Source organism: Silurus aristotelis (genome assembly GCF_946808225.1).
Source record: "Silurus aristotelis genome assembly, chromosome: 5".
Taxonomy (NCBI): domain Eukaryota; kingdom Metazoa; phylum Chordata; class Actinopteri; order Siluriformes; family Siluridae; genus Silurus; species Silurus aristotelis.
The window spans coordinates 514,196-537,813 of NC_139578.1; the positions used below are offsets into that span (position 1 = coordinate 514,196).

The 23,618-nt window shown below is 42.7% G+C and overlaps 3 protein-coding genes across 6 annotated transcripts; 1 reads left to right on the forward strand and 2 right to left on the reverse strand.

Annotated features, from left to right (window-relative positions):
• Positions 1 to 216: 216 nt before the first annotated feature.
• Positions 217 to 9,881, reverse strand: cfap57 (cilia and flagella associated protein 57). 4 transcript variants are annotated; one of them, XM_083542474.1, is made up of 22 exons: positions 9,373 to 9,881; positions 8,175 to 8,485; positions 7,347 to 7,606; positions 6,577 to 6,736; positions 6,345 to 6,497; positions 6,127 to 6,266; positions 5,829 to 5,994; positions 5,391 to 5,504; positions 5,051 to 5,263; positions 4,363 to 4,536; positions 3,905 to 4,066; positions 3,661 to 3,816; positions 3,275 to 3,368; positions 2,944 to 3,134; positions 2,670 to 2,843; positions 2,425 to 2,583; positions 2,066 to 2,209; positions 1,590 to 1,706; positions 1,179 to 1,313; positions 936 to 1,079; positions 673 to 805; positions 217 to 583 (listed from the first exon to the last, which is right to left on the reverse strand). In XM_083542474.1, the coding sequence occupies exons 1-22, from the start codon at positions 9,527 to 9,529 to the stop codon at positions 390 to 392; spliced, it is 3,651 nt and encodes a 1,216-aa protein (XP_083398600.1). In that variant the 5' UTR covers positions 9,530 to 9,881; the 3' UTR covers positions 217 to 389. The 4 variants fall into 4 exon arrangements, with proteins under 4 accessions (XP_083398600.1, XP_083398599.1, XP_083398601.1 ...); XM_083542473.1 differs by having other exon boundaries at positions 6,127 to 6,269; XM_083542475.1 differs by lacking the exon at positions 9,373 to 9,881 and adding an exon at positions 8,702 to 8,944 and having other exon boundaries at positions 6,127 to 6,269.
• Positions 9,882 to 9,957: 76 nt separating this feature from the next.
• On the forward strand, positions 9,958 to 13,864 carry ebna1bp2 (EBNA1 binding protein 2). The gene is made up of 9 exons (XM_083542477.1): positions 9,958 to 10,156; positions 10,319 to 10,402; positions 11,242 to 11,417; positions 11,549 to 11,672; positions 11,914 to 12,003; positions 12,090 to 12,165; positions 12,251 to 12,341; positions 13,049 to 13,214; positions 13,303 to 13,864. The coding sequence occupies exons 1-9, from the start codon at positions 10,082 to 10,084 to the stop codon at positions 13,348 to 13,350; spliced, it is 930 nt and encodes a 309-aa protein (XP_083398603.1). The 5' UTR covers positions 9,958 to 10,081; the 3' UTR covers positions 13,351 to 13,864.
• A 608-nt stretch (positions 13,865 to 14,472) lies between these two features.
• LOC310726623 (uncharacterized protein) lies at positions 14,473 to 16,850 on the reverse strand (the record flags this gene model as incomplete). The annotated part of the gene is made up of 4 exons (XM_083542369.1): positions 14,473 to 14,708; positions 15,058 to 15,163; positions 15,318 to 15,526; positions 16,439 to 16,850. The coding sequence occupies 4 exons, from the start codon at positions 16,848 to 16,850 to the stop codon at positions 14,698 to 14,700; spliced, it is 738 nt and encodes a 245-aa protein (XP_083398495.1). The 3' UTR covers positions 14,473 to 14,697.
• Positions 16,851 to 23,618: the final 6,768 nt, after the last annotated feature.

Genomic DNA, 23,618 nt, shown 5'->3' on the forward strand with positions numbered 1-23,618 from the left:
TGTGGTGTGTGTATGGTGTATTGATTGTGTAGTTGGTGTGTATGTGTGTGTGTGTGTGTGTGTGTGTGTGTGTGTGTGTGTGTGTGTGTGGTGTAATGAGTGTTTATGTGGTGTGTGTATGGTGTATTGATTGTGTAGTTGGTGTGTATGTGTGTGTGTGTGTGTGTGTGTGTGTGGTGTAATGAGTGTTTATGTGGTGTGTGTATGGTGTATTGATTGTGTAGTTGGTGTGTATGTGTGTGTGTGTGTGTGTGTGTGTGTGTGGTGTAATGAGTGTTTATGTGGTGTGTGTATGGTGTATTGATTGTGTAGTTGGTGTGTATGTGTGTGTGTGTGTGTGTGTGTGTGTGTGTGTGTGTGTGTGTGTGTGTGTGTGGTGTAATGAGTGTTTATGTGGTAAGGGCTGGTAGTTTGATGTTGCTTGATGGATTTGGGAGGAAGAAGTTTGGGTCCTGATCTTGACCTTGACTTTGACCTTGACTAAGTATTTGCTGCTTTAGGCGCTGAATGTCGAGACGCTGCTGCTGGATGATGCGCTGAGCTTCGTGCTCAGAGTTCGGCGGTGATGCTGCAGATGGTGACGCTGTGGGAGAAACAGCACAGTGATTTTAGATGTTCTGGACTGTGATTGGTCAGAAGGTGTTGATTAGTTCTCTGGTACTGCAGACTCACACTTCATACGCGTGACGCTCTTGGACTTGTTCTTGCTGGACACGTTCTGAGTTTCGTACTCGTGGAAACGTGTTTGCTGCAACCTCAGTTCTGCCCGCAAATTATTAATCTCTTTTATGAGGGAGACGTTCTCCTACAACCAACACACACACACACACACACACACACACACACACACACACACACACGTAACAGGCTGGTCATGTGAGTGTGTTATTCATGTTCAGTTCAGTCTTTAGATTTAGATCTTTAAAATGTGCAACCTTCATTAACTTGATGTTCTTGTCTTCATGCACTTTGGTGTCCTTTGCCAGTCTCCTCCTGAGCAACTCCATGTTCCTCTCCATGTGCTCCCTCTGCCTGCTGTACTCTCGCTGAACATCAGCTTCCCCTCCATCTATCTCCACCTGTCACAGTTGTCACACTCGAGCAAGTGTAAACACACTGGGCACTGTGTGCGTGTGTGTGCGTGTGTGTGTGTGTGTGTGTGTGTGTGTCCATCTCACCACGTCTGACTGTTGGACGTAGCGTTCGTAAATCTCTCGAACGCTCTCCTTTAACTTCTTCGGCTCCTGGATGAAGCCCACACAGTTGTGAAGGTCAGTTTTAAACCTGTGTAGTGCACCTTCTACATCACGGACCTGCGGAGCAGCAACAGTTCCACATCATTAAACGCTCAAACACGGCGTAATATTACTGATAACGAGTACAACGACGACACAAGCAGCGATCTGAGGGGTCCAACACTATTTGCCCACAGGACACCAGTAAAGAGTCAACAGAGGAACCTAAACCTCATGACGGAGGTGAAACGGGATCCATGGAGCAGCGACTTTCCCAAAAATATACACAACCTGTACGTTTTAAAAAGATCTTTGTTATGAATCACAGCAGTGATGAGAAACAGCCAAACAAACCCTCTGCGTCTCTTTCTTACGCTCCTTATCCGTGGCTTTGAGCTTCAGCTTCATCTCGGAGATCGTTAGCTCCAGCTGAATGTTCTTCTTACGGAACTGCTCGAGTTCAACATCCATCTGAAACAGCAGCATCATAAACACACAGCTTGGACACATTAGTGGTGTAACGGCACACGTCTTCCTACAGAACCTCACATTTCAGTACAGGACTTTCGCTAAACCTTTTTACATGCGGAACACAGTCACAATCTGAGTTTCCTTTGGAACGTATTAAGTGGCGGACCACGAGTTTGTTTAGTCTCCGCCTCTCACTTGATCACATTTTTTTTAAATATTATTATTAAATTCGAAAACACAACAATGTCTCGTGCTATGGGTTCTTCAGCGTTTAACATCCAGCTGCAAGAATTTCTCACATCTGTACCACAATGGGGTCTAACAAATGTAAACTGTTTATTTTCATTTCATTTCATTACCTCATGGACCTGCTCCTTCATCTCCTTCACTTCATTCTCCCGCGGCTCGATTTGCTTCTTCAGTTCACTCACTTTGTATTCCAGCACGAATTTGAACTTCTCCAGCTCCTCGTTCTTCTTCTTCAGATCATAGATGCGGTTTTCCTGTAGAGAAAAGATGTTTATAGAACGAAGGCGTGAGCAGGAGCCCTGTTTTTTTTTTTTACTTGTTTTAGAGTAGATTTTTGTCAGAAGGGTGCCATTATTTATGAAGGTTTGGATTTCTTTCCTAAAAAGAAGAAGGAGACAAACTGCCACTATTCCTTCTTTTCCATGTTCTGTTTGCTAATCTGTAATAAAAGATCAGTTTTGAGCTCCACCTTGTCCTGGATGGTCTCGTCTCTCTCCTGGATCTCCCTCTTCAGCCCCATGATGTCCTTCTCCAGAGCCTTGATGACACCATGGAGCTTCTGCTGCTCCACCTTCAGCTTCTCGATCTCCAGATTGCGGTTATCGATCTCGGTCTGCAGGCTGGTGAACTGCGGCGACACGGACGCACGTGAATCCACTGTAACGTGGAGCACATGTATTATGGGTGGTGAGATACATTATCATGGCTGCACACCTTCTTCTTCATGACTCTCGTCTCTCCGCTGAGCTTCAGGTTGGTCTCCTTCTCATCCCAGAGCTTGCGTTCGTATTTGATGCGGATGTCGTGGAGCTCCATATCTCCGTCTTCCTCCATCTGCTTGTTTATCTCCTCGAACTCTCGCAGCTGCTGTTGAGACTCGTCCTGACACTGAGGAGACGAGACGAGACGAGACACAAAGTCAAAAACCAGATCAGGATCAGTGAAAGTTCAGGAAAGTAAAAGGTTTTCTGCAGAACGACCTCCTCACCTGGCTCAACTCGAGCATCTTCTCCTGCAGCTTGTTCTCGTAGAACTGTGTCATGTCCTCCAGGGCTCGCTGGCGGCTCTCCTCCAGATCCTGCAGCTTCTCCTCGTAGCTCTCCTGCATCTTCTGCAACTTCACCTGCAGCTCCTGATGCTTCTCATACTCCAGCATCAGCTTCTGGGTGTTGGTGGATTCTGAGAGCAGTGTTACAGACACATCATGGTGATGAGTATCATTAATACGATTGGGTTTTATAGCAGAAAAACGTGGTTGCAGTCATCAGAAGATGTGAGGAGCAGATTCTTTCAAATTTGGGCTCCACAAATGTCTTTACCCAGATCCTGCTGCTCTTTAGCATGTTTCTCTATAATGTCCTTCAGCGCCACCTGGTGTATGATCACCTGCTTTTCCTTCTCCGAATTCAGCACCTGCAGTGTGAGAACACACACAACTCCAATCTTCACTTCCCACCATTCATCAGGATAGAACTGGTATCTGCTACAGTACATCAGCGTATCAGTGTAACAGTTCTCATATCTCACAAACATCTCAGATCAGCTCACTATCAGCACTGACAGAACTGATTTGTTGATGCTTTCTGTCCAAAAACCTTCATTCTTAACAGCTATGGAAGGAGTCTCCAGTTCCAGCTGTAACGTGTAAAAGCTAAAAAAATCTTCTCAAACACCCCCCACCCCTCACCCCATCCACTGTTCTGACCTGGTTTTGGTTTGTGAGAGACTCTATCTGCTGGATGAACTTCTCCGTGAGCTCCTTGACCTTTTCGTTATAATTCATGTCCTTGAGACGCAGCTGGTACTCGTTCTCCATCTTCATCTCTTCCACCCGTGTCCTGAGCTCCAGCGTGATCTGGTTCTGGATGGTGAAAAGAAGTTCATCACGTCAAAGATCCTGCGTTCTCGTTCGTGTGAGAGCCTGAAGATTACAACGCTGGTGTTTATACCTTTTCCTCCAGATCAGACTTGGTGATAAGGATCTCCTCAGCAAAGCTCGTTTCCTTGTCCCTCTTCAGCCCTCGTCCTTCCTGCTCAGTGATCCTCCAGATGAACAGACAGCCATCTTCCGAAGCGCTCAGGAGGTACTGCTCATCGAACGTGATCGCCAGCTGTGAAGGTGGGAGAGGAAAACAGGATTCTTCGGGCTGGAAATTCTTTTAATCATATTTGTTTTTTTTAAATAATTTAATCCTCCTGGATGAGAAAACGAGTGCCTCCAACATGAGAGAGCTGCAAACATCTCTAGAAGAGCTCAAGAACAGCAGATGTGACTGCAGATGGACACAGTGATCTTTCTGTAAGATGTTTATTTAATGTGTTAATGTCTTTACACACACACACACACACACACACACACACACACACACACACACACACACACACACACACACACACACACACATACTTTAGTAACAGGAGCAGAATGGGCCTGGTACTCTTTCCAGTCTTTCTGCATAACTAAAGGGTACTTGAAGGCTCTTATGGTGCCGCTGGAGGTCCCGGTGAAGAGCGCTCGGCCTGAGCGGATCATGACAACCGCTGTGTAGATCACGTCATCTGAGGACACTTCCCTCAGGATCTGCGTGCAAACAAATCAGCAAAACGTTATTCACAGGCAGACCAAAGAAATGCATATTACAGGAAAAAAGAGACGATGAAGATCCATTAAAGAACGACAAACAAACATCCGTCAATGTTCTCTGAACTTCATCTGCAGATCTTTATTGCTTTAGTGTTTGTGAAGATTCGTGAAAGATAATGGATCCCTTGTTCACACTTGGGCTCCTTTAAATGATTTTGTGGACATTAGTGTGGGTTTTTCTGCCATAAAGAAACTGTACATCTCTGTGAGGGGAAGGATTTCTTTCTCTCGACATCTTCAGAAACGTGTTTATTCAGTTCTGGTTGGAGATTCCAGACTTTATGAAAGTGTAGAGCAAATGTGCTTTTCCCTAAAGCCTCTGCTCCACGCTGAGAAGCTACAATTTACTTTTATTGTATTTTATAGAATTTGATTGTATTGCTGTTTATGTTCAAAAAAACTGCGTTCAAAATAAACAATTAAAATAAACAGCAATAAAAAGTGGACTCACCTGGCAGTTGTGGATCTCCTTCAGCGTGCAGTCGTTGCCCACGGCGATGATGCTGGAGGTGTCGGGGGGCAGCGCCACCCCGGTGTAACTGCACGACTTCAGCACGCTCTCGGACTCGCGCTGGCCGTTTAAAGCGTTCCACTCGTACACGGCTCCGTCCATCCCACACGACACCAGACTACTGTCGTCAGACCTCCACACCACTGAGCGTACCTGACCAGGAGGGGGCGCCATTATCTTCCACGTTGCACATATATTCATACATACATTTATATTTTCACTTTCTAATCAGTCTCTGTTAAGACCACGCCCACCCACACACCAGCGGAGTGGCACTGACCTTGCCAGTGTGGCCTTTTAGATTCAGGATGTTGTCGAAGGTCGTGGTGGAGTACAGATGAATCACGTTACCGTTGACGGCGGCGAACATGTGACCCCCGTGGCTGAACACGCACTGAGGACACACGGTGGATTTTTGGGTTCTTCTAACACTGTTCAGTGACTTTACTTCAACATTTACATGAATGAATACGACATTTGGCCCGTTTTATACAGGCGTGTAAAATAGTGGGCGGAGTCAATAAATCACTTTAGGATCAGTTGTGTGTAAATTAGCATGACTGAAGGGCAGGTATGGAATTAGTCAAAGCTGGTTTGGAGGCTTCTACTGGTGCTCTGGAGAATAAAAGTATTTCTCAAAGTCTTAAAATCAAGTCAGTACATCGACTGCATGTTCGGACCTACAGTTCACATGAACAAAGATAAATATTGTATTTACCTCTCGGCAGCTGCGCACAGTGAACTCCTTAAAGGTGCGAATGTCATCGATGAGCAGGTTCATGAGGCGGAGCTTGTCGGAGAAGCCGGCGAGGATGAAGAGACCAGACGGGTGCAGAGCAACGCTGTACAACTCCTCCTGGAACTCTTTATACAGCTCCAAATCACTGAGAAATAAAAAACCAACACCATCTAAAATTATCCCCAGTTTAATTCTTCTCACCAAGGAGAGAGGAGGCATGGTCCATGAGTAACAGTATCTAGAGGAAATAGAGAAATCTACTGAAGTCTGCTTTTACCCAGTGCCGTAATTCCATATGCGTATGGAGTGGTCCACAGAGCAGGTGGCGATGAGCGGCTTGCGGATGCAGATGGAGAGACCGGTGATGGCCCCCGAGTGAAAAGAGTGAGACAGGAACTCGAAGTGAGCCTCCATACCCTGCTAACACACATGACGCAACGGTGAACACAGAGTCTTTCGCGATGTCTTCGCGTAAACTGCATGTTCCTGTGGTACCTTGGACATCTCGGCCGAGGCCAGTGCGATAGCGTAGACTTGGCCTCGGTCTGTACTGGTGGCCAGAGTATCTTCTGATGGGCTGATAGACATTGTGGAGATCTCCTGCTGCTCCGCCTGATTCGGCTCGTTGCTGCACGGGTCCTGGGGTATCTAAAGGAAATTGTTCAAATCCGTGGTCAGATCCACCTCTTTCCTCTAATTGATTGTTTGCTCTAGAGTCTGTACTCACCCTTATTTCTCTGATTTGTCTGTAGTTGTTCTCCTCAGTTTTCTCAAACAGACACACGGTTCCTGGACCAGCTGAGCATGCGAAGCCTTTAGAATAAGCTTTAATGGCGGTCACTCTGGGCATCGGGGCCAGACCTGATAATGCCCCATCCTCTGCTTGTCTGTGGGGAAATGAACCTATTAAACGTGATGTTGTAATAAACCACACCACGAATCCATAATTTCAAAACCCTCCAACTCCAATAATCCCCTCCAACTCAAAAATTCCTCCTCCAACTCCAATAACCCCCCTCCAACTCAAAAACTCCCCATCCAACTCCAATAACCCCCCCCATCAAAAACTCCCCCTCCAACTCCAATAACCCCCCCATCAAAAACTCCCCCTCCAACTCCAATAACCCCCCCATCAAAAACTCCCCCTCCAACTCCAATAACCCCCCCCATCAAAAACTCCCCCTCCAACTCCAATAATCCCCTCCAACTCAAAAACTCCCCCTCCAACTCCAATAACCCCCCCCATCAAAAACTCCCCCTCCAACTCCAATAACCCCCCCATCAAAAACTCCCCCTCCAACTCCAATAACCCCCCCATCAAAAACTCCCCCTCCAACTCCAATAACCCCCCCATCAAAAACTCCCCCTCCAACTCCAATAACCCCCCCCATCAAAAACTCCCCCTCCAACTCCAAAACTCTCACTTTCACTTGGACACTTGGTTACAAAACGCTGCAACTTAAGAAGCTCAAGATGTTTTGATTCCTCCTATGATACCTTCTAGTGTCCTGTTCAGTTATCCTGTTGGCCACACTCATCTCCCACCGCAGGTCTCCTGACTCGAACACCAGCAGTCGTCCCGTCTCCGTCCCAGCGATGATACGCTCCTCACTCATCCACACGTGAGACAGGATGTTCTGCGTCTCCAGCTTTGCGGAGTTGGTCTGTTTCAGGACACCGTCAACGTAGCGAAAAAGCTTGAACACGCCGTTGCCGCTCACACAGATCTGAGTACTGTCCTGAGGGCTAAAGCTGACCTGGAGGAGTGGGAAAGAAAATAAGTAAATAATAATCAGAGAGGCTACGCCTCGTTTACTATGTGTGACAGGTACAGGGGTCACATGACTCACCAAGACTGTAGATTCTAAAAGACAAGACACTCGTGAAAAAACTGAACATGATGTTAAGAGAATTAGAACTATGGTGTTGTTGTACATGTTGTATATTTTTTTTTTTATATTTTCAAATCTTTCAAAAAGATTTATGCATCATAACAAACATCTATTTTGCATTTATAATCACAGTGTATTAAGTTGTTCACATTTTATTTGAATTGATTTGCAGTTTCATAAATTGGTGGACAATTAAACATTTACATGAACTTCAGCTTTCATTTTAATAGAACTTTAATGCAATAATAATTTTTACATTTTACATTTTACATTCAATATTTGATATTTAATGTTTTTATTCATGTTTATTTTTTTAACAAAACATTATTTGTGATTCAACATTAATTAGCGGCCCCCCTGAAGTACCGCCGCAAAGCCACTAGGCGTCGCAAACCCCCAGTTGAAGAACCGTGATACATATACAAAGTTTTACCTGATAGATAGGACCCGTGTGTGTGCTCTTCACAGTAGCCAAGACCTTATTTTTCTCCCACATCCAGTAGATGAGGGTCCAGTCGGGTCCTCCACCCTGACCCAGCAGGAACTTGGAGTCAGGCGAAAAAGCCATCCAGACAAACTCCTGCGTGCTGACGTCTCCTCCTGTCAGGACCTTCCTCTTACGGCTCTGTTCGTGCTGCAGATCGTAGATGGTGATGGTGCCTCTCTCACCACGCTCTGACACGGCCAGATAATGCCAGTTAGGGCTGAGAGCGAGCGCCTGCATACCCCGGCTCCTCTCCGTACCTGTGGGGTCAAAAGACGTTTGACAAGACGCACATTTGACATACGGAAACGCTGCAACACGACGAGGTGTTTTGAGTGGCACAAAGATGACCAGAGAGATCAGGAAGACCTTCGACGAGCTCAACCCCTGAAAACCGTTCTGCAACTCGTGCATGATGATCATCGGAGAATGATCCACATGTGGGAACATCCACATGTTCCCACTTCCACACTCACCCTACTCGAAGATGAAGATCCGTCCTTACACCCAGATTTTGTGACCACCGTATGATGTGACCCTAGAGGGCGCTGTTGCTAAAATGCATCTTAAAATAGATCTTCTATCGTAGTTTGCCGCGCAAACAGCGTAAATTCAAACATCTTCATCCAGTGTTCAGTAAATGTTTGTTATCTTGAACACGTGTGGAGAACAGTCTGCTGTCGCGCTGCGGAGAATGAATATGGAGAACATTAAAATAGAGGGCGGTAACAGATTTCGATAACCCGTATTAGTGTCTTATTAATTATAGTGACCCTGCTGAAGTTTGTTACTGTTGACATGAGACACAAATGTTTTTCAGAATAAAAGCAGGTAACGTGCATGGCTCCAGCCACGTTCTCGCAACAACATTTAATGGACAGTGGACGCTGATGTTCGAATTTTTTGCTGTTTGTGTAGTAAACTTCTCTAGATGATCTATTTTAAGATGCATTTTAGCAACAGCGCCCTCTAGGGTCACAACATACGATGGTCACCATTTGAACACCGTCGCGGAGATCAGACGAACGCTAGGGGCGCTGTTTTGCTCTGCAAGAGGATTATTTTGAAGGTGATGGTGTGGAATAAATCGATAGATTAAAAAAATGTGTTACACCATACACACACACACACACACACACACACACACCTGTAACGAACTTGCACCCCCGCAGGTGGATGTGGTAGCGCGCGCAGTTGTTCCCACACGGAAACACGATCGTTTGTTCGTCCAGAAAGTGCAGATTATTCCTCACTGCTGTGCGCAAACCGAACACATGGTGCGGGTAAATCTCAACTTCAGCCATCGTTCCTCAAGAAGAACCAGGTTCTCCAACACGAGAGAGAAGAAACAACCACACACTAAACAATTAAATGATAAGGAATGTTTTTACTGCGCTCCGGATTCTGCTGTAAACACTAATGAGATCATTCGGATAATTGACTATTAGGTGTAAACACTAATAAATCCGTCCAAGTTGCTGCTCTTCATCACTTCCTCACATAAAATCATCTGTACAGGACGCTGTTTACAGAAACCATGGTTACAGCAACATCAAAGTCCCGCCCCTTACTTAATTAAACAAAATAGATATTATCACTAAGTATTTGTTCTTAATATAAAAAATATTAAAGATTAATCACGTGTGAAGTTTTTTTAAACTCGTGATTACTCGCTTTTTTAACCGATAATAACTTGATAATTGTGACCCGGAGGCGGAACGGAACGTTTGTTCGACATGAGCATTGCGCCAGCCGGAGCATTTTTGCGCGTGCACATGGTCTTTCTGCAAGGCCACGTGAGAATCTGATCAGAGTTTATAATCGTTTATTATCTGTTTATTATCTGTTTATTAAAGATGTCGGATTCAGAGGAGGATCAGCAGCTGGGAGAGGAATGGGAAGATCACGACTCCAAGCTCTCAGATGGAGAGGTCGCAATAATTCTACATGTTTTATGAGAGTTTTTATGCCGCTTGATAGCTTTTGGCTAATCATGCTAATAAGTTCACTCTGTTTATAAAGTTGTTTTCCATCAAAAACTTATCAGAACGTTGCTGAAGTTTTACAATTAAAATCTCTTTTTACTCTCGCAGCTTCAAGAAGCTTTCGCTAAAGGACTCCTCAAACCCGGCATGAACGTTCCATTAGAGGAACCGAAAAAAGCAGTGAACAACGTGGTGAGTCTCAGCAGATGGTGGCTTTAATTCTGAATGTTAGAATAATTATGAGATAATTCGGTGTTGAGATGGTTGGGTGGGGAGATGTCTGGATGTTGAATTGTTTGGTTGGTTGGGTGGAGAGATGTCTGGATGTTGAGATGGTTGGGTGGAGAGATGTCTGGATGTTGAGTTGTTTGGTTGGTTGGTTGGAGAGATGTCTGGATGTTAAGATGGTTGGGTGGAGAGATGTCTGGATGTTGAGTTGTTTGGTTGGTTGGGTGGAGAGATGGTTGGGTGGGGAGATGTCTGGATGTTGAGTTGTTTGGTTGGTTGGGTGGAGAGATGGTTGGGTGGAGAGATGTCTGGATGTTAAGATGGTTGGGTGGAGAGATGTCTGGATGTTAAGATGGTTGGGTGGAGAGATGTCTGGATGTTGAGATGGTTGGGTGGGGAGATGTCTGGATGTTGAGATGGTTGGGTGGAGAGATGTCTGGATGTTGAGTTGTTTGGTTGGTTGGGTGGAGAGATGGTTGGGTGGAGAGATGTCTGGATGTTAAGATGGTTGGGTGGAGAGATGTCTGGATGTTGAGATGGTTGGGTGGAGAGATGTCTGGATGTTGAGTTGTTTGGTTGGTTGGGTGGAGAGATGGTTGGGTGGGGAGATGTCTGGATGTTGAGTTGTTTGGTTGGTTGGGTGGAGAGATGGTTGGGTGGAGAGATGTCTGGATGTTGAGATGTCTGGATGTTGAGATGGTTGGGTGGAGAGATGTCTGGATGTTGAGATGGTTGGGTGGAGAGATGGTTATGTGTTGATAAAGCTATAGATTTTTGCAAACTTCCTGATCTTGTGTCTCCAGGAGGGTTTGAAGAAATGTCTGGCAGAGTTTAAGAGGAACCTGGTGTGGGTGGAGAGGCTGGATCTCACCACTCTACCCGCTCTTGATATCCTGGCTAAAGCAGAAGGGAGGGTGGAACCAGGACCAGGTGGAGACCAGATCAACGCAGATGATGACTTTCAGAGGGAAATGTTCTTGTGAGTGTTTGTTCTCATGTTCCTCTGGAAAGCATCTACACTAATAAAGCCCCGCCCACTGACTCCTCCCACTACACTCGTTAAACACTGCGATCTGATTGGCTGGTGTGTGTGTGTGTGTGTGTGTATAGTTATCGTCAGGCCCAGGCCTCTGTTCTCGAGGCTCTGCCCAGGTTACAGAAGTTACAGATTCTCACCAAACGGCCGGACGATTACTTCGCCGAGATGACCAAATCTGATCAGCACATGCAGAAGGTGTGTGTGTGTGTGTGTGTGTGTGTGTGTGTGTGTGTGTGTGTTTAATCTCACTGTCTAATCACTTTGTCTACTCTCTAAACTTAATTTAATGTCCAATCTCAATATCTAGTTTTACTGTCTAATCTAATCCCAATTCAGTCAAGGTGTTTGAGTTTACTGTGAATTCACTTCACTGTGTGTGTGTGTGTGTGTGTGTGTGTGTGTGTGTGTGTGTGTGTGTGTGTGTGTGTGTGTGTAGGTCAGGAAGAAGCTGATCCAGAAGCAGATGGCGATGGAGAAATCAGAGAAAGCTAAGAAGCTGAGAGAGCAGAGGAAGTTCAGCAAGAAGGTGACGTGACTTCGACCCTTCACTCAAATAGAACCATTTTGTTCTTCTCGCTGTGTTCATCACGTCCTTGTTCCTCAACTCCACAGGTCCAAGTCCAGGTTCTGCAGAAGAGGCAGAAGGAGAAGAAGTCTATGATGACGGCGGTGAAGAAATATCAGAAAGGTTCCTCCTCTCTTTCGCTCGTTTGATCCTCGTTTGGTTTGTTTGTTTGTTTGATGTTTGATGGAGTGATGATGATGTGTAACAGGTATGAGTGATAAACTGGACTTCCTGGAAGGAGATGCCGAGGGGAAGAAGGCAACAGGAGCTCCGTCTAAACCACACGTTAATAAGAAAGGGTAAGGACATGACATTAGTCTAATCTAATCGTCTAATCTTACAGTCTAATCATCTAATTTTAGCTCAACCTCATTGTCTAATCTCACTACTTAATCTAACATCTAATCTTACTGTCTAATCTAGTCATCGAATCATTTTACTGTCTAATCTCTAATCTTACAGTTTCATCTAATATTAGCTCAATCTCACGTCGCACATCTGATCTCACTATCTAATGTAATTATCGAACCTCACAGTTTAATCTCAGTGTCTAATCAATTTGTCTAATCTCAACATTTAATCTAATCTCATTTTCTAGTTTTACTGTTTAATCTAATCATCTAATCTCAGGTCTAACATAAGTGTATAAACCAGTCGACCAATCTCACTGTTTAATCAAATCGTCTAATCTAATGATCTAATCTCACAGTTAAATCTCACTATCTAATCTTATTGTCCCAATGTGAATCTCACCGTCTATTTACCGGTCTAATCTAGTTATCTGATCTTGCCATCTAATCTAACTGTCAATAACGAAATCATTAAAGATTCTTCTATCGCACGATGTTTGTTTAAACACCATAACCTGCTCTGATTGGCTGCAGCATGGATTGTCTAAAGGAGGCGAAACTTCAGAGTAGACGTGCGCGGGTTCCCTCCGGGTTCCTCTGTAGTATGGTGTGTTGGTGTGTTTGCGCTGTTGTTGATTTGGACGCTCTGTTTTCAGCCTCAGTGCTAAGAGGAAGTACAAGGACTCGAAGTTCGGCTTCGGCGGGAAGAAGAAAGGAGCGAAGTGGAACACGAAGGAGAGCCATGGCGACGTGTCGGGATTCAGGGGCAAAGTGGCTCACGGCAAAGTGGGCAAGAAGTTCAGCAAAGCAGGCCAGAAGAACGTGAGGACGTTTTACAGCTGTTTATTTTAACGTTTGGTAGAAGTGTGTGTGTGTGTGAGATACTAAAGTCTGCTCCCCCTGTGGACAGAAGCGTCCGGGGAAAGAAGCGCGGCGGAAGATGAAGTCGAGGAAGTAAAGCGCGATCGCCGTGAACCTCCTCAACATGGACATCTGACGACTTGAGGGGACTTCAGTGGACCTTCGTGTTGACATGAGCTGCTCCACACACACACACACACACACACACACACACACACACAGTAGAAGCTTGGTGAAGAGTGTGTACTTGTGTTTGAGACTTTAGCGAGTGATTCTTGGTTATGATTCGAACTCATGGAATCTCTTGAATAGATTTCTTTGGATTTGTAATATTTCTGTATATTTCCTCCTCCCTCCTGGTTCCTGGTTCCTCCTGGCGTGATGTTCCCTCTGGATCAATGGCATGTAGTTTGTTGGTTCCTTTTCTACTTTCAGGATTTTTAAAATGTTCCTCTGTGCACTTGTGCCCGTCTCCAGTTTGTGTGGACTTCACAGTGAATCGGAGTCTCCTCTCCTTCCCTGTGACTGGAGGAAACAGGAAGTGTTTCTATGGTGACAGTGATGCACACAGGAAATAAAATATTACTTCAATAAAAAAGTGAATGAAACAAGTTGCTTGCTATTTTATTAATCGGCTCACTATTAAGAGTCGATTCATTTAACTCCCAAATGAACCATTAGTTTTTATTTGAACTCGATCAGAAATGATTCCATCGCTCTGTAGCTCCTGTTCTTTCACTGAGATTTATCTGATTTAATATTCAAATTAAAATTTGGTTTTGTTTTGTATTAGTAGGATTTACACTCTCTGTGTCATTTCATCAATTTTTCTTATTTTCTTGTTTGATGGCGTGAATCAGCAGGTGTTTGTTTGATTTTCATGATTTGTTTGACTGTTTCTTAAATCTCATCATTTTCCTGCTCAACATTGACCTGAAGCAGACTCCAGCACGTTCTGGTGACATCTGGTGGCCAAAAACAGGAAGTGCAGCGACGACACACTTATGAAACTGATTTTTTTTTAATGCTTCAAGTTTTTTTATGGAAAGACCCGAATAAAGTGCAGAATTATAATCATGGCTGTAGGGATTAAAACGACCCTCAGGAGCATTTGATACTGCATATAAAAAGCTCCACGTTTGGTTCTGATGGTTAATTGGTTCTTTTTGTTTCTCGTCCTGTGTGAGGATGTAAAATGCACAATGCAAATAATCAGAACTGCGTAAATCTTTTTTAATGAAATAAACATTTACAGTGAAATCCTCTTTATCAGATGTCTAGGCTGAAAAAATTAACAGAAATGATGAACACCCAACTAATTTTATACAAAGTATAAAGTTATATCGAAGTTATAACGTTTTATTTTTTAGATCCTTCTTTCTCCATATAACAGATTTCCATTGGGAAAGTGTAGATCAGCGTCCTCCTGCCTGCTCATCCGTCTTCAGGTTCCTCCTGAACACAAAGTGTGTGTTTATTATATAAAATAAATCTAAAGCTTTGAAATCATGTACTGGTAATAAACACTTCTTTATTTGTATCCATGTGACGCTCTGACAGGGATGGGATTTGAACCCACAACCCAAATCACATGAAACGGGTGAAAGTGAAATGAGACGTCACTGTAAATAAAATCTCTCCCATTGTGTTTCTTATGTAAACAAAAAAACGTATAGATGAGAATGTCAAACCCTGGAACTGTAGGAGATCTGACTGTGAGCTCTGCCTGATCACTACTGAGCAATATGTGTAATAGAACATTAATAATCTCAGGTTAGAGCTTTGACGTGTGAATCTCTCGTACCGTAATGTAGAGGAGACATGTCCACTCCGTCCATTCCGTCCCTGGTGTGGTACAGATCGAGATTTGGGTGAAGGAGATACGGCGTGTAGAAGAATCCAGGACCTTCCTATAATAATAATTTTAAAAAACCTTCTCAAACTTCTAATATTTAAGGTTTGTTCTATTGATTTTTTAGCTCTGAAGAATTCTGGATTGTGATTGGTCAGAAGGTGTTCATTAGTGTTCTATATCCCCAAACTCTGAAACCTTTCACCCCTCACCTGTCTGGACTCCAACAGCGCCGCCTGGGGAACAGGAGGAAACCCGAGTGGAGGAGCTCCGAGGCTGAGCAGGAAGGCGGAGTGCGGGTAGGCGTTGGCGTAGGGAGGAACACTCAGGTGAAAGGGCGTCGGCATGGGAACGTCTCTACAATAAACAGCGTTCTGGGCTCTTTCTGCCAACATCTGCTCCCAGGGCAAATGGGGCAGCTCTAGAAAATAAAACATTCTCAGCCTAATAAATATACAAATACAAACCACAGCTCCAAAAACACCTGACTCAACACTTCACCTCCACTTTATAAGCTCAATACTAACACATTTAACACCGGTGACCCTGATGGCACACGATCCAACCCAATTCTCTGCCTTTAAATAAGTATCAGATCAATTACTGTGTTCATTGGGGGCCAATATTTATAAGCAACCTTTTTATAGCATCTCTATTTCTTATCTTTATATCACCATTTAAATCATACATTCATTTCACAAGATTTTAAATTCACTTCAAAATCATAAAAATAAACATCAAATCATCAAAAGTAATAATAATATTTATTTTTATTTCCCCCTGAATATAATAATAATGTGTTTACTGTATTAATATAAATATACATTTTCTTATTATCAAATTAAACAATTTATTGTTGTTTTTTTTCTTGAATTTTTCAGTAAATTAAATACACATTATAAATTTACTTAAACAAAAATAAATAAAAAAGAATTAAATAAAAATAAATGTACCATTTTTTTTATTTGATATTCTTTATTAGTGAAATGTGATTATTTAATAAATGGAATTAAATGGAAATTAAAATGAAGGGAACTGATTTTTCTCCATATATAAATATTCAAATCACACAGAAAAATAAAAGTGTTAAAGGGAAATAAAAAAATAAAATAAAAAATAATAATAATAATAAAAAGAGAAAATGAATGAAAAGTAAAAAAAAGGAGAGAAGTCTGTTAGGAAGCGCTGTTAGCTTGTAGCTAAATGCTAGCTGTATGATTAGCCGGTATGCTAGCTGTGTTTATATTTTTATTTAATATAAATATTAATGTTGTTATATTAGAGTTGTTGGTTATATTCGAGTTGATTTATTGAGTTGTTTTTGAGTTGTTACCTCTCATAACCCCGCTGTCCTGAGCGCCGGCTCTAAAATCAGTGGACTTGTGCGGGGTCTCCGGATCGCTCGGTGCCGGTGCCGGTGGCTCGTGCTCGGGGTACGACGTGCCTTCCCCGGTGTGCGCCAGGATCCGGGTGACGCGCGGGTCACTGTTTACCCCTGCAGAGGTACCGGTCGCGTTCCCGGTTCCGGCGGCGCCTCTCCCGCGCCCCTCTTTCCCGACGCCGCCCGAGCGCTGTCTCGCCATGATGCGCGTGCGCTCGGAGATAAGCGCGCACTTCCAGCACTCGCACTGAGAGAATCGGCACCGGCGCGCGTGACCCTTCAGAGGCACCGCGAGGCCGTGGTTCCGGCAGCGCGCGCACTTGGGGATCCGCGAGGCTCTCCGGTTACTCGAGACCGATTCCATTTTAATTCAAAACTCACAACGGTTTACCGCGGGAGCAGCGCGCGACGCTTTCACCCCGAGACGTGACGTCACCACATATACTTTGTAACGTTCTTTTTTCTTCCCGTGGGAACGCAGACACTGGACTTTCTAGAACAGTCTGAAACGCATGGGGGGGGTGGGGGGGGGGTGGGGGGGGTTCAGGGATTAGTTTGGGGGTTAATTTAGGTGATTAGGGGTGTTATTTTGGGGGTTAATTTGGGTGATTAGGGGGGTTATTTTGGGGGTTAATTTAGGTAATTAGGGGTGTTATTTTGGGGGTTAATTTGGGGGATTAGGGGTGTTATTTTTGTGGTTAATTTGGGGGATTAGGGGTGTTATTTTGGGGGTTAATTTAGGTGATTAGGGGTGTTATTTTTGTGGTTAATTTGGGGGATTAGGGGTGTTATTTTGGGGGTTAATTTGGGTGATTAGGGGGGTTATTTTGGGGGTTAATTTAGGTAATTAGGGGTGTTATTTTGGGGGTTAATTTGGGTGATTAGGGGGGTTATTTTGGGGGTTAATTTAGGTAATTAGGGGTGTTATTTTGGGGGTTAATTTGGGGGATTAGGGGTGTTATTTTGGGGGTTAATTTAGGTGATTAGGGGGGTTATTTTTGTGGTTAATTTGGGGGATTAGGGGTGTTATTTTGGGGGTTAATTTAGGTGATTAGGGGTGTTATTTTTGTGGTTAATTTGGGGGATTAGGGGTGTTATTTTGGGGGTTAATTTAGGTGATTAGGGGTGTTATTTTTGTGGTTAATTTGGGGGATTAGGGGTGTTATTTTGGGGGTTAATTTAGGTGATTAGGGGTGTTATTTTGGGGGTTAATTTGGGTGATTAGGGGGGTTATTTTGGGGGTTAATTTAGGTAATTAGGGGTGTTATTTTGGGGGTTAATTTGGGGGATTAGGGGTGTTATTTTTGTGGTTAATTTGGGGGATTAGGGGTGTTATTTTGGGGGTTAATTTAGGTGATTAGGGGTGTTATTTTTGTGGTTAATTTGGGGGATTAGGGGTGTTATTTTGGGGGTTAATTTAGGTGATTAGGGGTGTTATTTTTGTGGTTAATTTGGGGGATTAGGGGTGTTATTTTGGGGGTTAATTTAGGTGATTAGGGGGGTTATTTTGGGGGTTTATTTGGGTGATTAGGGGGGTTATTTTGGGGGTTAATTTAGGTAATTAGGGGTGTTATTTTGGGGGTTAATTTGGGTGATTAGGGGTGTTATTTTTGGGGTTAATTTGGGTGATTAGGGGTGTTATTTTGGGGGTTAATTTAGGTGATTAGGGGTGTTATTTTGGGGGTTAATTTGGGGGATTAGGGGTGTTATTTTGGGGGTTAATTTAGTTCATTAGGGGTGTTATTTTTTGTGGTTAATTTAGGTGATTAGGGGTGTTATTTTGGTGGTTAATTTAGGTGATTAGGGGTGTTATTTTGGGGGTTAATTTAGTTCATTAGGGGTGTTATTTTTTGTGGTTAATTTAGGTGATTAGGGGTGTTATTTTGGGGGTTAATTTAGGTGATTAGGGGTGTTATTTTTGGAGTTAATTTGGGGGATTAGGGGTGTTATTTTGGGGGTTAATTTAGGTGATTAGGGGTGTTATTTTGGGGGTTAATTTAGTTCATTAGGGGTGTTATTTTGGGGGTTAATTTAGGTGATTAGGGGTGTTATTTTGGGGGTTAATTTGGGGGATTAGGGGTGTTATTTTGGGGGTTAATTTAGGTGATTGGGGGAGTTATTTTGGGGGTTAATTTGGGGGATTAGGGGTGTTATTTTGGGGGTTAATTTAGTTCATTAGGGGTGTTATTTTTTGTGGTTAATTTAGGTGATTAGGGGTGTTATTTTGGGGGTTAATTTAGGTGATTAGGGGTGTTATTTTTGGAGTTAATTTGGGGGATTAGGGGTGTTATTTTGGGGGTTAATTTAGGTGATTAGGGGTGTTATTTTGGGGGTTAATTTAGTTCATTAGGGGTGTTATTTTGGGGGTTAATTTAGGTGATTAGGGGTGTTATTTGGGGGGTTAATTTGGGTGATTAGGGGTGTTATTTTTGGGGTTAATTTGGGTGATTAGGGGTGTTATTTTTGGGGTTAATTTAGGTGATTAGGGGTGTTATTTTGGGGGTTAATTTAGGTGATTAGGGGTGTTATTTTGGGGGTTAGTTTAGGTGATTAGGGGTGTTATTTTGGGGGTTAATTTAGTTCATTAGGGGTGTTATTTTTTGTGGTTAATTTAGGTGATTAGTGGTGTTATTTTTGGGGTTAATTTAGGTGATTAGGGGTGTTATTTTGGGGGTTAATTTAGGTGATTAGGGGTGTTATTTTTGGGGTTAATTTGGGGGATTAGGGGTGTTATTTTGGGGGTTAATTTAGTTCATTAGGGGTGTTATTTTGGGGGTTAATTTGGGTGATTAGGGGTGTTATTTTGGGGGTTAATTTGGGTGATTAGGGGGGTTATTTTGGGGGTTAATTTAGGTAATTAGGGGTGTTATTTTGGGGGTTAATTTAGGTGATTAGGGGTGTTATTTTGGGGGTTAATTTGGGTGATTAGGGGGGTTATTTTGGGGGTTAATTTAGGTAATTAGGGGTGTTATTTTGGGGGTTAATTTGGGTGATTAGGGGTGTTATTTTTGTGGTTAATTTGGGTGATTAGGGGTGTTATTTCGGGGGTTAATTTAGGTGATTAGGGGTGTTATTTTGGGGGTTAATTTGGGGGATTAGAGGGGTGTTATTTTGGGGGTTAATTTAGTTCATTAGGGGTGTTATTTTTTGTGGTTAATTTAGGTGATTAGGGGTGTTATTTTGGGGGTTAATTTAGGTGATTAGGGGTGTTATTTTTGGAGTTAATTTGGGGGATTAGGGGTGTTATTTTGGGGGTTAATTTAGGTGATTAGCGGTGTTATTTTGGGGGTTAATTTAGTTCATTAGGGGTGTTATTTTGGGGGTTAATTTGGGTGATTAGGGGTGTTATTTTGGGGGTTAATTTGGGGGATTAGGGGTGTTATTTTGGGGGTTAATTTAGGTGATTAGGGAAGTTATTTTGGGGGTTAATTTGGGGGATTAGGGGTGTTATTTTGGGGGTTAATTTAGTTCATTAGGGGTGTTATTTTTTGTGGTTAATTTAGGTGATTAGGGGTGTTATTTTGGGGGTTAATTTAGGTGATTAGGGGTGTTATTTTTGGAGTTAATTTGGGGGATTAGGGGTGTTATTTTGGGGGTTAATTTAGGTGATTAGGGGTGTTATTTTGGGGGTTAATTTAGTTCATTAGGGGTGTTATTTTGGGGGTTAATTTAGGTGATTAGGGGTGTTATTTGGGGGGTTAATTTGGGTGATTAGGGGTGTTATTTTTGGGGTTAATTTGGGTGATTAGGGGTGTTATTTTTGGGGTTAATTTGGGTGATTAGGGGTGTTATTTTGGGGGTTAATTTAGGTGATTAGGGGTGTTATTTTGGGGGTTAATTTAGGTGATTAGGGGTGTTATTTTGGGGGTTAATTTAGTTCATTAGGGGTGTTATTTTTTGTGGTTAATTTAGGTGATTAGGGGTGTTATTTTTGGGGTTAATTTAGGTGATTAGGGGTGTTATTTTGGGGGTTAATTTAGGTGATTAGGGGTGTTATTTTTGGGGTTAATTTGGGGGATTAGGGGTGTTATTTTGGGGGTTAATTTGGGGGATTAGGGGTGTTATTTTGGGGGTTAATTTAGGTGATTAGGGGTGTTATTTTGGGGGTTAATTTAGTTCATTAGGGGTGTTATTTTGGGGGTTAATTTAGGTGATTAGGGGTGTTATTTGGGGGGTTAATTTGGGTGATTAGGGGTGTTATTTTTGGGGTTAATTTAGGTGATTAGGGGTGTTATTTTTGGGGTTAATTTGGGGGATTAGGGGTGTTATTTTGGGGGTTAATTTGGGGGATTAGGGGTGTTATTTTGGGGGTTAATTTAGTTCATTAGGGGTGTTTTTTTTGTGGTTAATTTAGGTGATTAGGGGTGTTATTTTTGGGGTTAATTTAGGTGATTAGGGGTGTTATTTTGGGGGTTAATTTAGGTGATTAGGGGTGTTATTTTTGGGGTTAATTTGGGGGATTAGGGGTGTTATTTTGGGGGTTAATTTAGGTGATTAGGGGTGTTATTTTGGGGGTTAATTTAGTTCATTAGGGGTGTTATTTTTGGGGTTAATTTAGGTGATTAGGGGTGTTATTTGGGGGGTTAATTTGGGTGATTAGGGGTGTTATTTTTGGGGTTAATTTGGGTGATTAGGGGTGTTATTTTTGGGGTTAATTTAGGTGATTAGGGGTGTTATTTTGGGGGTTAATTTAGGTGATTAGGGGTGTTATTTTGGGGGTTAATTTAGGTGATTAGGGGTGTTATTTTGGGGGTTAATTTAGTTCATTAGGGGTGTTATTTTGGGGGTTAATTTAGGTGATTAGGGGTGTTATTTTTGGAGTTAATTTGGGGGATTAGGGGTGTTATTTTGGGGGTTAATTTAGGTGATTAGGGGTGTTATTTTGGGGGTTAATTTAGTTCATTAGGGGTGTTATTTTGGGGGTTAATTTAGGTGATTAGGGGTGTTATTTGGGGGGTTAATTTCGGTGATTAGGGGTGTTATTTTTGGGGTTAATTTGGGTGATTAGGGGTGTTATTTTTGGGGTTAATTTAGGTGATTAGGGGTGTTATTTTGGGGGTTAATTTAGGTGATTAGGGGTGTTATTTTGGGGGTTAATTTAGGTGATTAGGGGTGTTATTTTGGGGGTTAATTTAGTTCATTAGGGGTGTTATTTTTTCTGGTTAATTTAGGTGATTAGGGGTGTTATTTTTGGGGTTAATTTAGGTGATTAGGGGTGTTATTTTGGGGGTTAATTTAGGTGATTAGGGGTGTTATTTTTGGGGTTAATTTGGGGGATTAGGGGTGTTATTTTGGGGGTTAATTTGGGGGATTAGGGGTGTTATTTTGGGGGTTAATTTAGGTGATTAGGGGTGTTATTTTGGGGGTTAATTTAGTTCATTAGGGGTGTTATTTTGGGGGTTAATTTAGGTGATTAGGGGTGTTATTTGGGGGGTTAATTTGGGTGATTAGGGGTGTTATTTTTGGGGTTAATTTGGGTGATTAGGGGTGTTATTTTTGGGGTTAATTTGGGTGATTAGGGGTGTTATTTTGGGGGTTAATTTAGGTGATTAGGGGTGTTAATTTGGGGGTTAATTTGGGGGATTAGGGGTGTTATTTTGGAGGTTAATTTAGTTCATTAGGGGTGTTATTTTGGGGTTAATTTAGGTCATTAGGGGTGTTATTTTTGGGGTTAATTTGGGGGATTAGGGGTGTTATTTTGGGGGTTAATTTAGGTCATTAGGGGTGTTATTTTGGGGTTAATTTAGGTCATTAGGGGTGTTATTTTTGGGGTTAATTTAGGTCATTAGGGGTGTTATTTTTGGGGTTAATTTGGGTGATTAGGGGTGTTATTTTGGGGGTTAATTTAGTTCATTAGGGGTGTTATTTTTTGTGGTTAATTTAGGTGATTAGGGGTGTTATTTTTGGGGTTAATTTAGGTGATTAGGGGTGTTATTTTGGGGGTTAATTTAGGTCATTAGGGGTGTTATTTTGGGGGTTAATTTAGGTCATTAGGGGTGTTATTTTGGGGGTTAATTTAGGTCATTAGGGGTGTTATTTTGGGGTTAATTTAGGTCATTAGGGGTGTTATTTTTGGGGTTAATTTAGGTCATTAGGGGTGTTATTTTTGGGGTTAATTTGGGTGATTAGGGGTGTTATTTTGTGTTACAAGGGTTTATAGAAGAATTGCAGCAGTGTTACCTTCAGAGAGAACTCACACCCAAACATCTGTGGGTGTAACACCTGTATAAAAGGTATATTTTCATTTCCATGTTACTTTTACTCACTTTCTGTAAAGTTCACCGAATTCCTTGGTGTTCACCTGAGGAAGAACCTCACCTGGTCTTCAACACCAGTTGAAGTTCCAAAGTTCCTAAGTTCCAAAGTTGCTAAGTCCAGCTACCAGCACTGATCCTCACCATGTTCTGGGCAGCTGAATCACTGCCTGGTTTGGGATCACAAGACCCTGCAGCAGATTGTGGGAACAGCTGAAAGAGTTATGGAGGTCTTTGTTTGCTCCACACACACACACACACACACACACACACACACACACACACACACACACATACACACACACACACACACACACTAACTGTACAGTATATTGTTTTATGTAGGCTTTATTGTGTACTCTACAGACTGTATATTCACTGTATATTATTAAAATCCACTTGTCTTGACTCGAAACCTTCCACACATCTGTACACATCTGTTCTGAATGTAAAGAAAAGAACAAGGCAGCTGTTTGCCCCAGTCATAGGCCAGTGAACCGAGCCTGGTACCACTGCTCTGTCCTCTGGAGTGAAGGATAAAGAGTGTTGATGTGTAAAGAACGAGAGTGTGACATTTCCATCAGAGGAATAAACACTTCAGAACTGTGATAGATGAATCCAGATGTTCTGGGTGTTGTTTTCAGCTGCTTTGTCCTCCCTCTCTCTCTCTCTCTCTCTCTCTCTCTCTCTCTCTCTCTCAATCCAACCTCATGTTCACTCTGGAGACACAGCTTCGATTCGGTCCAGGGCAAATCAGACAGGACAAAATAAAACAAAGCGCACACCAGACAGGAACTGAGAAGCAGGTCAGCAGGTCTGGACAGGATAGATATAACAGAGATGATCACAGATGATCACAGAGAGTCTGAAAGAGAGGA

Bases quoted from the DNA above. Each gene is read 5' to 3' on its own strand.
- cfap57 (XM_083542473.1), bottom strand. From the start codon at position 9,529: ATGGCTGAAGTTGAGATTTACCCGCACCATGTGTTCGGTTTGCGCACA. The intron at 1,314-1,589 runs GTTTGTTTGGCT...GCTGCTCCGCAG, and splicing joins GTAAGAAAGAGACGCAGAGG to GTCCGTGATGTAGAAGGTGC. The intron at 1,080-1,178 runs GTGAGATGGACA...CAACTGTGACAG, and splicing joins ACGTCCAACAGTCAGACGTG to GTGGAGATAGATGGAGGGGA.
- ebna1bp2 (XM_083542477.1), top strand. From the start codon at position 10,082: ATGTCGGATTCAGAGGAGGATCAGCAGCTGGGAGAGGAATGGGAAGAT. The intron at 12,004-12,089 runs GTGACGTGACTT...TCAACTCCACAG, and splicing joins AGAGGAAGTTCAGCAAGAAG to GTCCAAGTCCAGGTTCTGCA. The intron at 12,342-13,048 runs GTAAGGACATGA...CTCTGTTTTCAG, and splicing joins CCACACGTTAATAAGAAAGG to CCTCAGTGCTAAGAGGAAGT.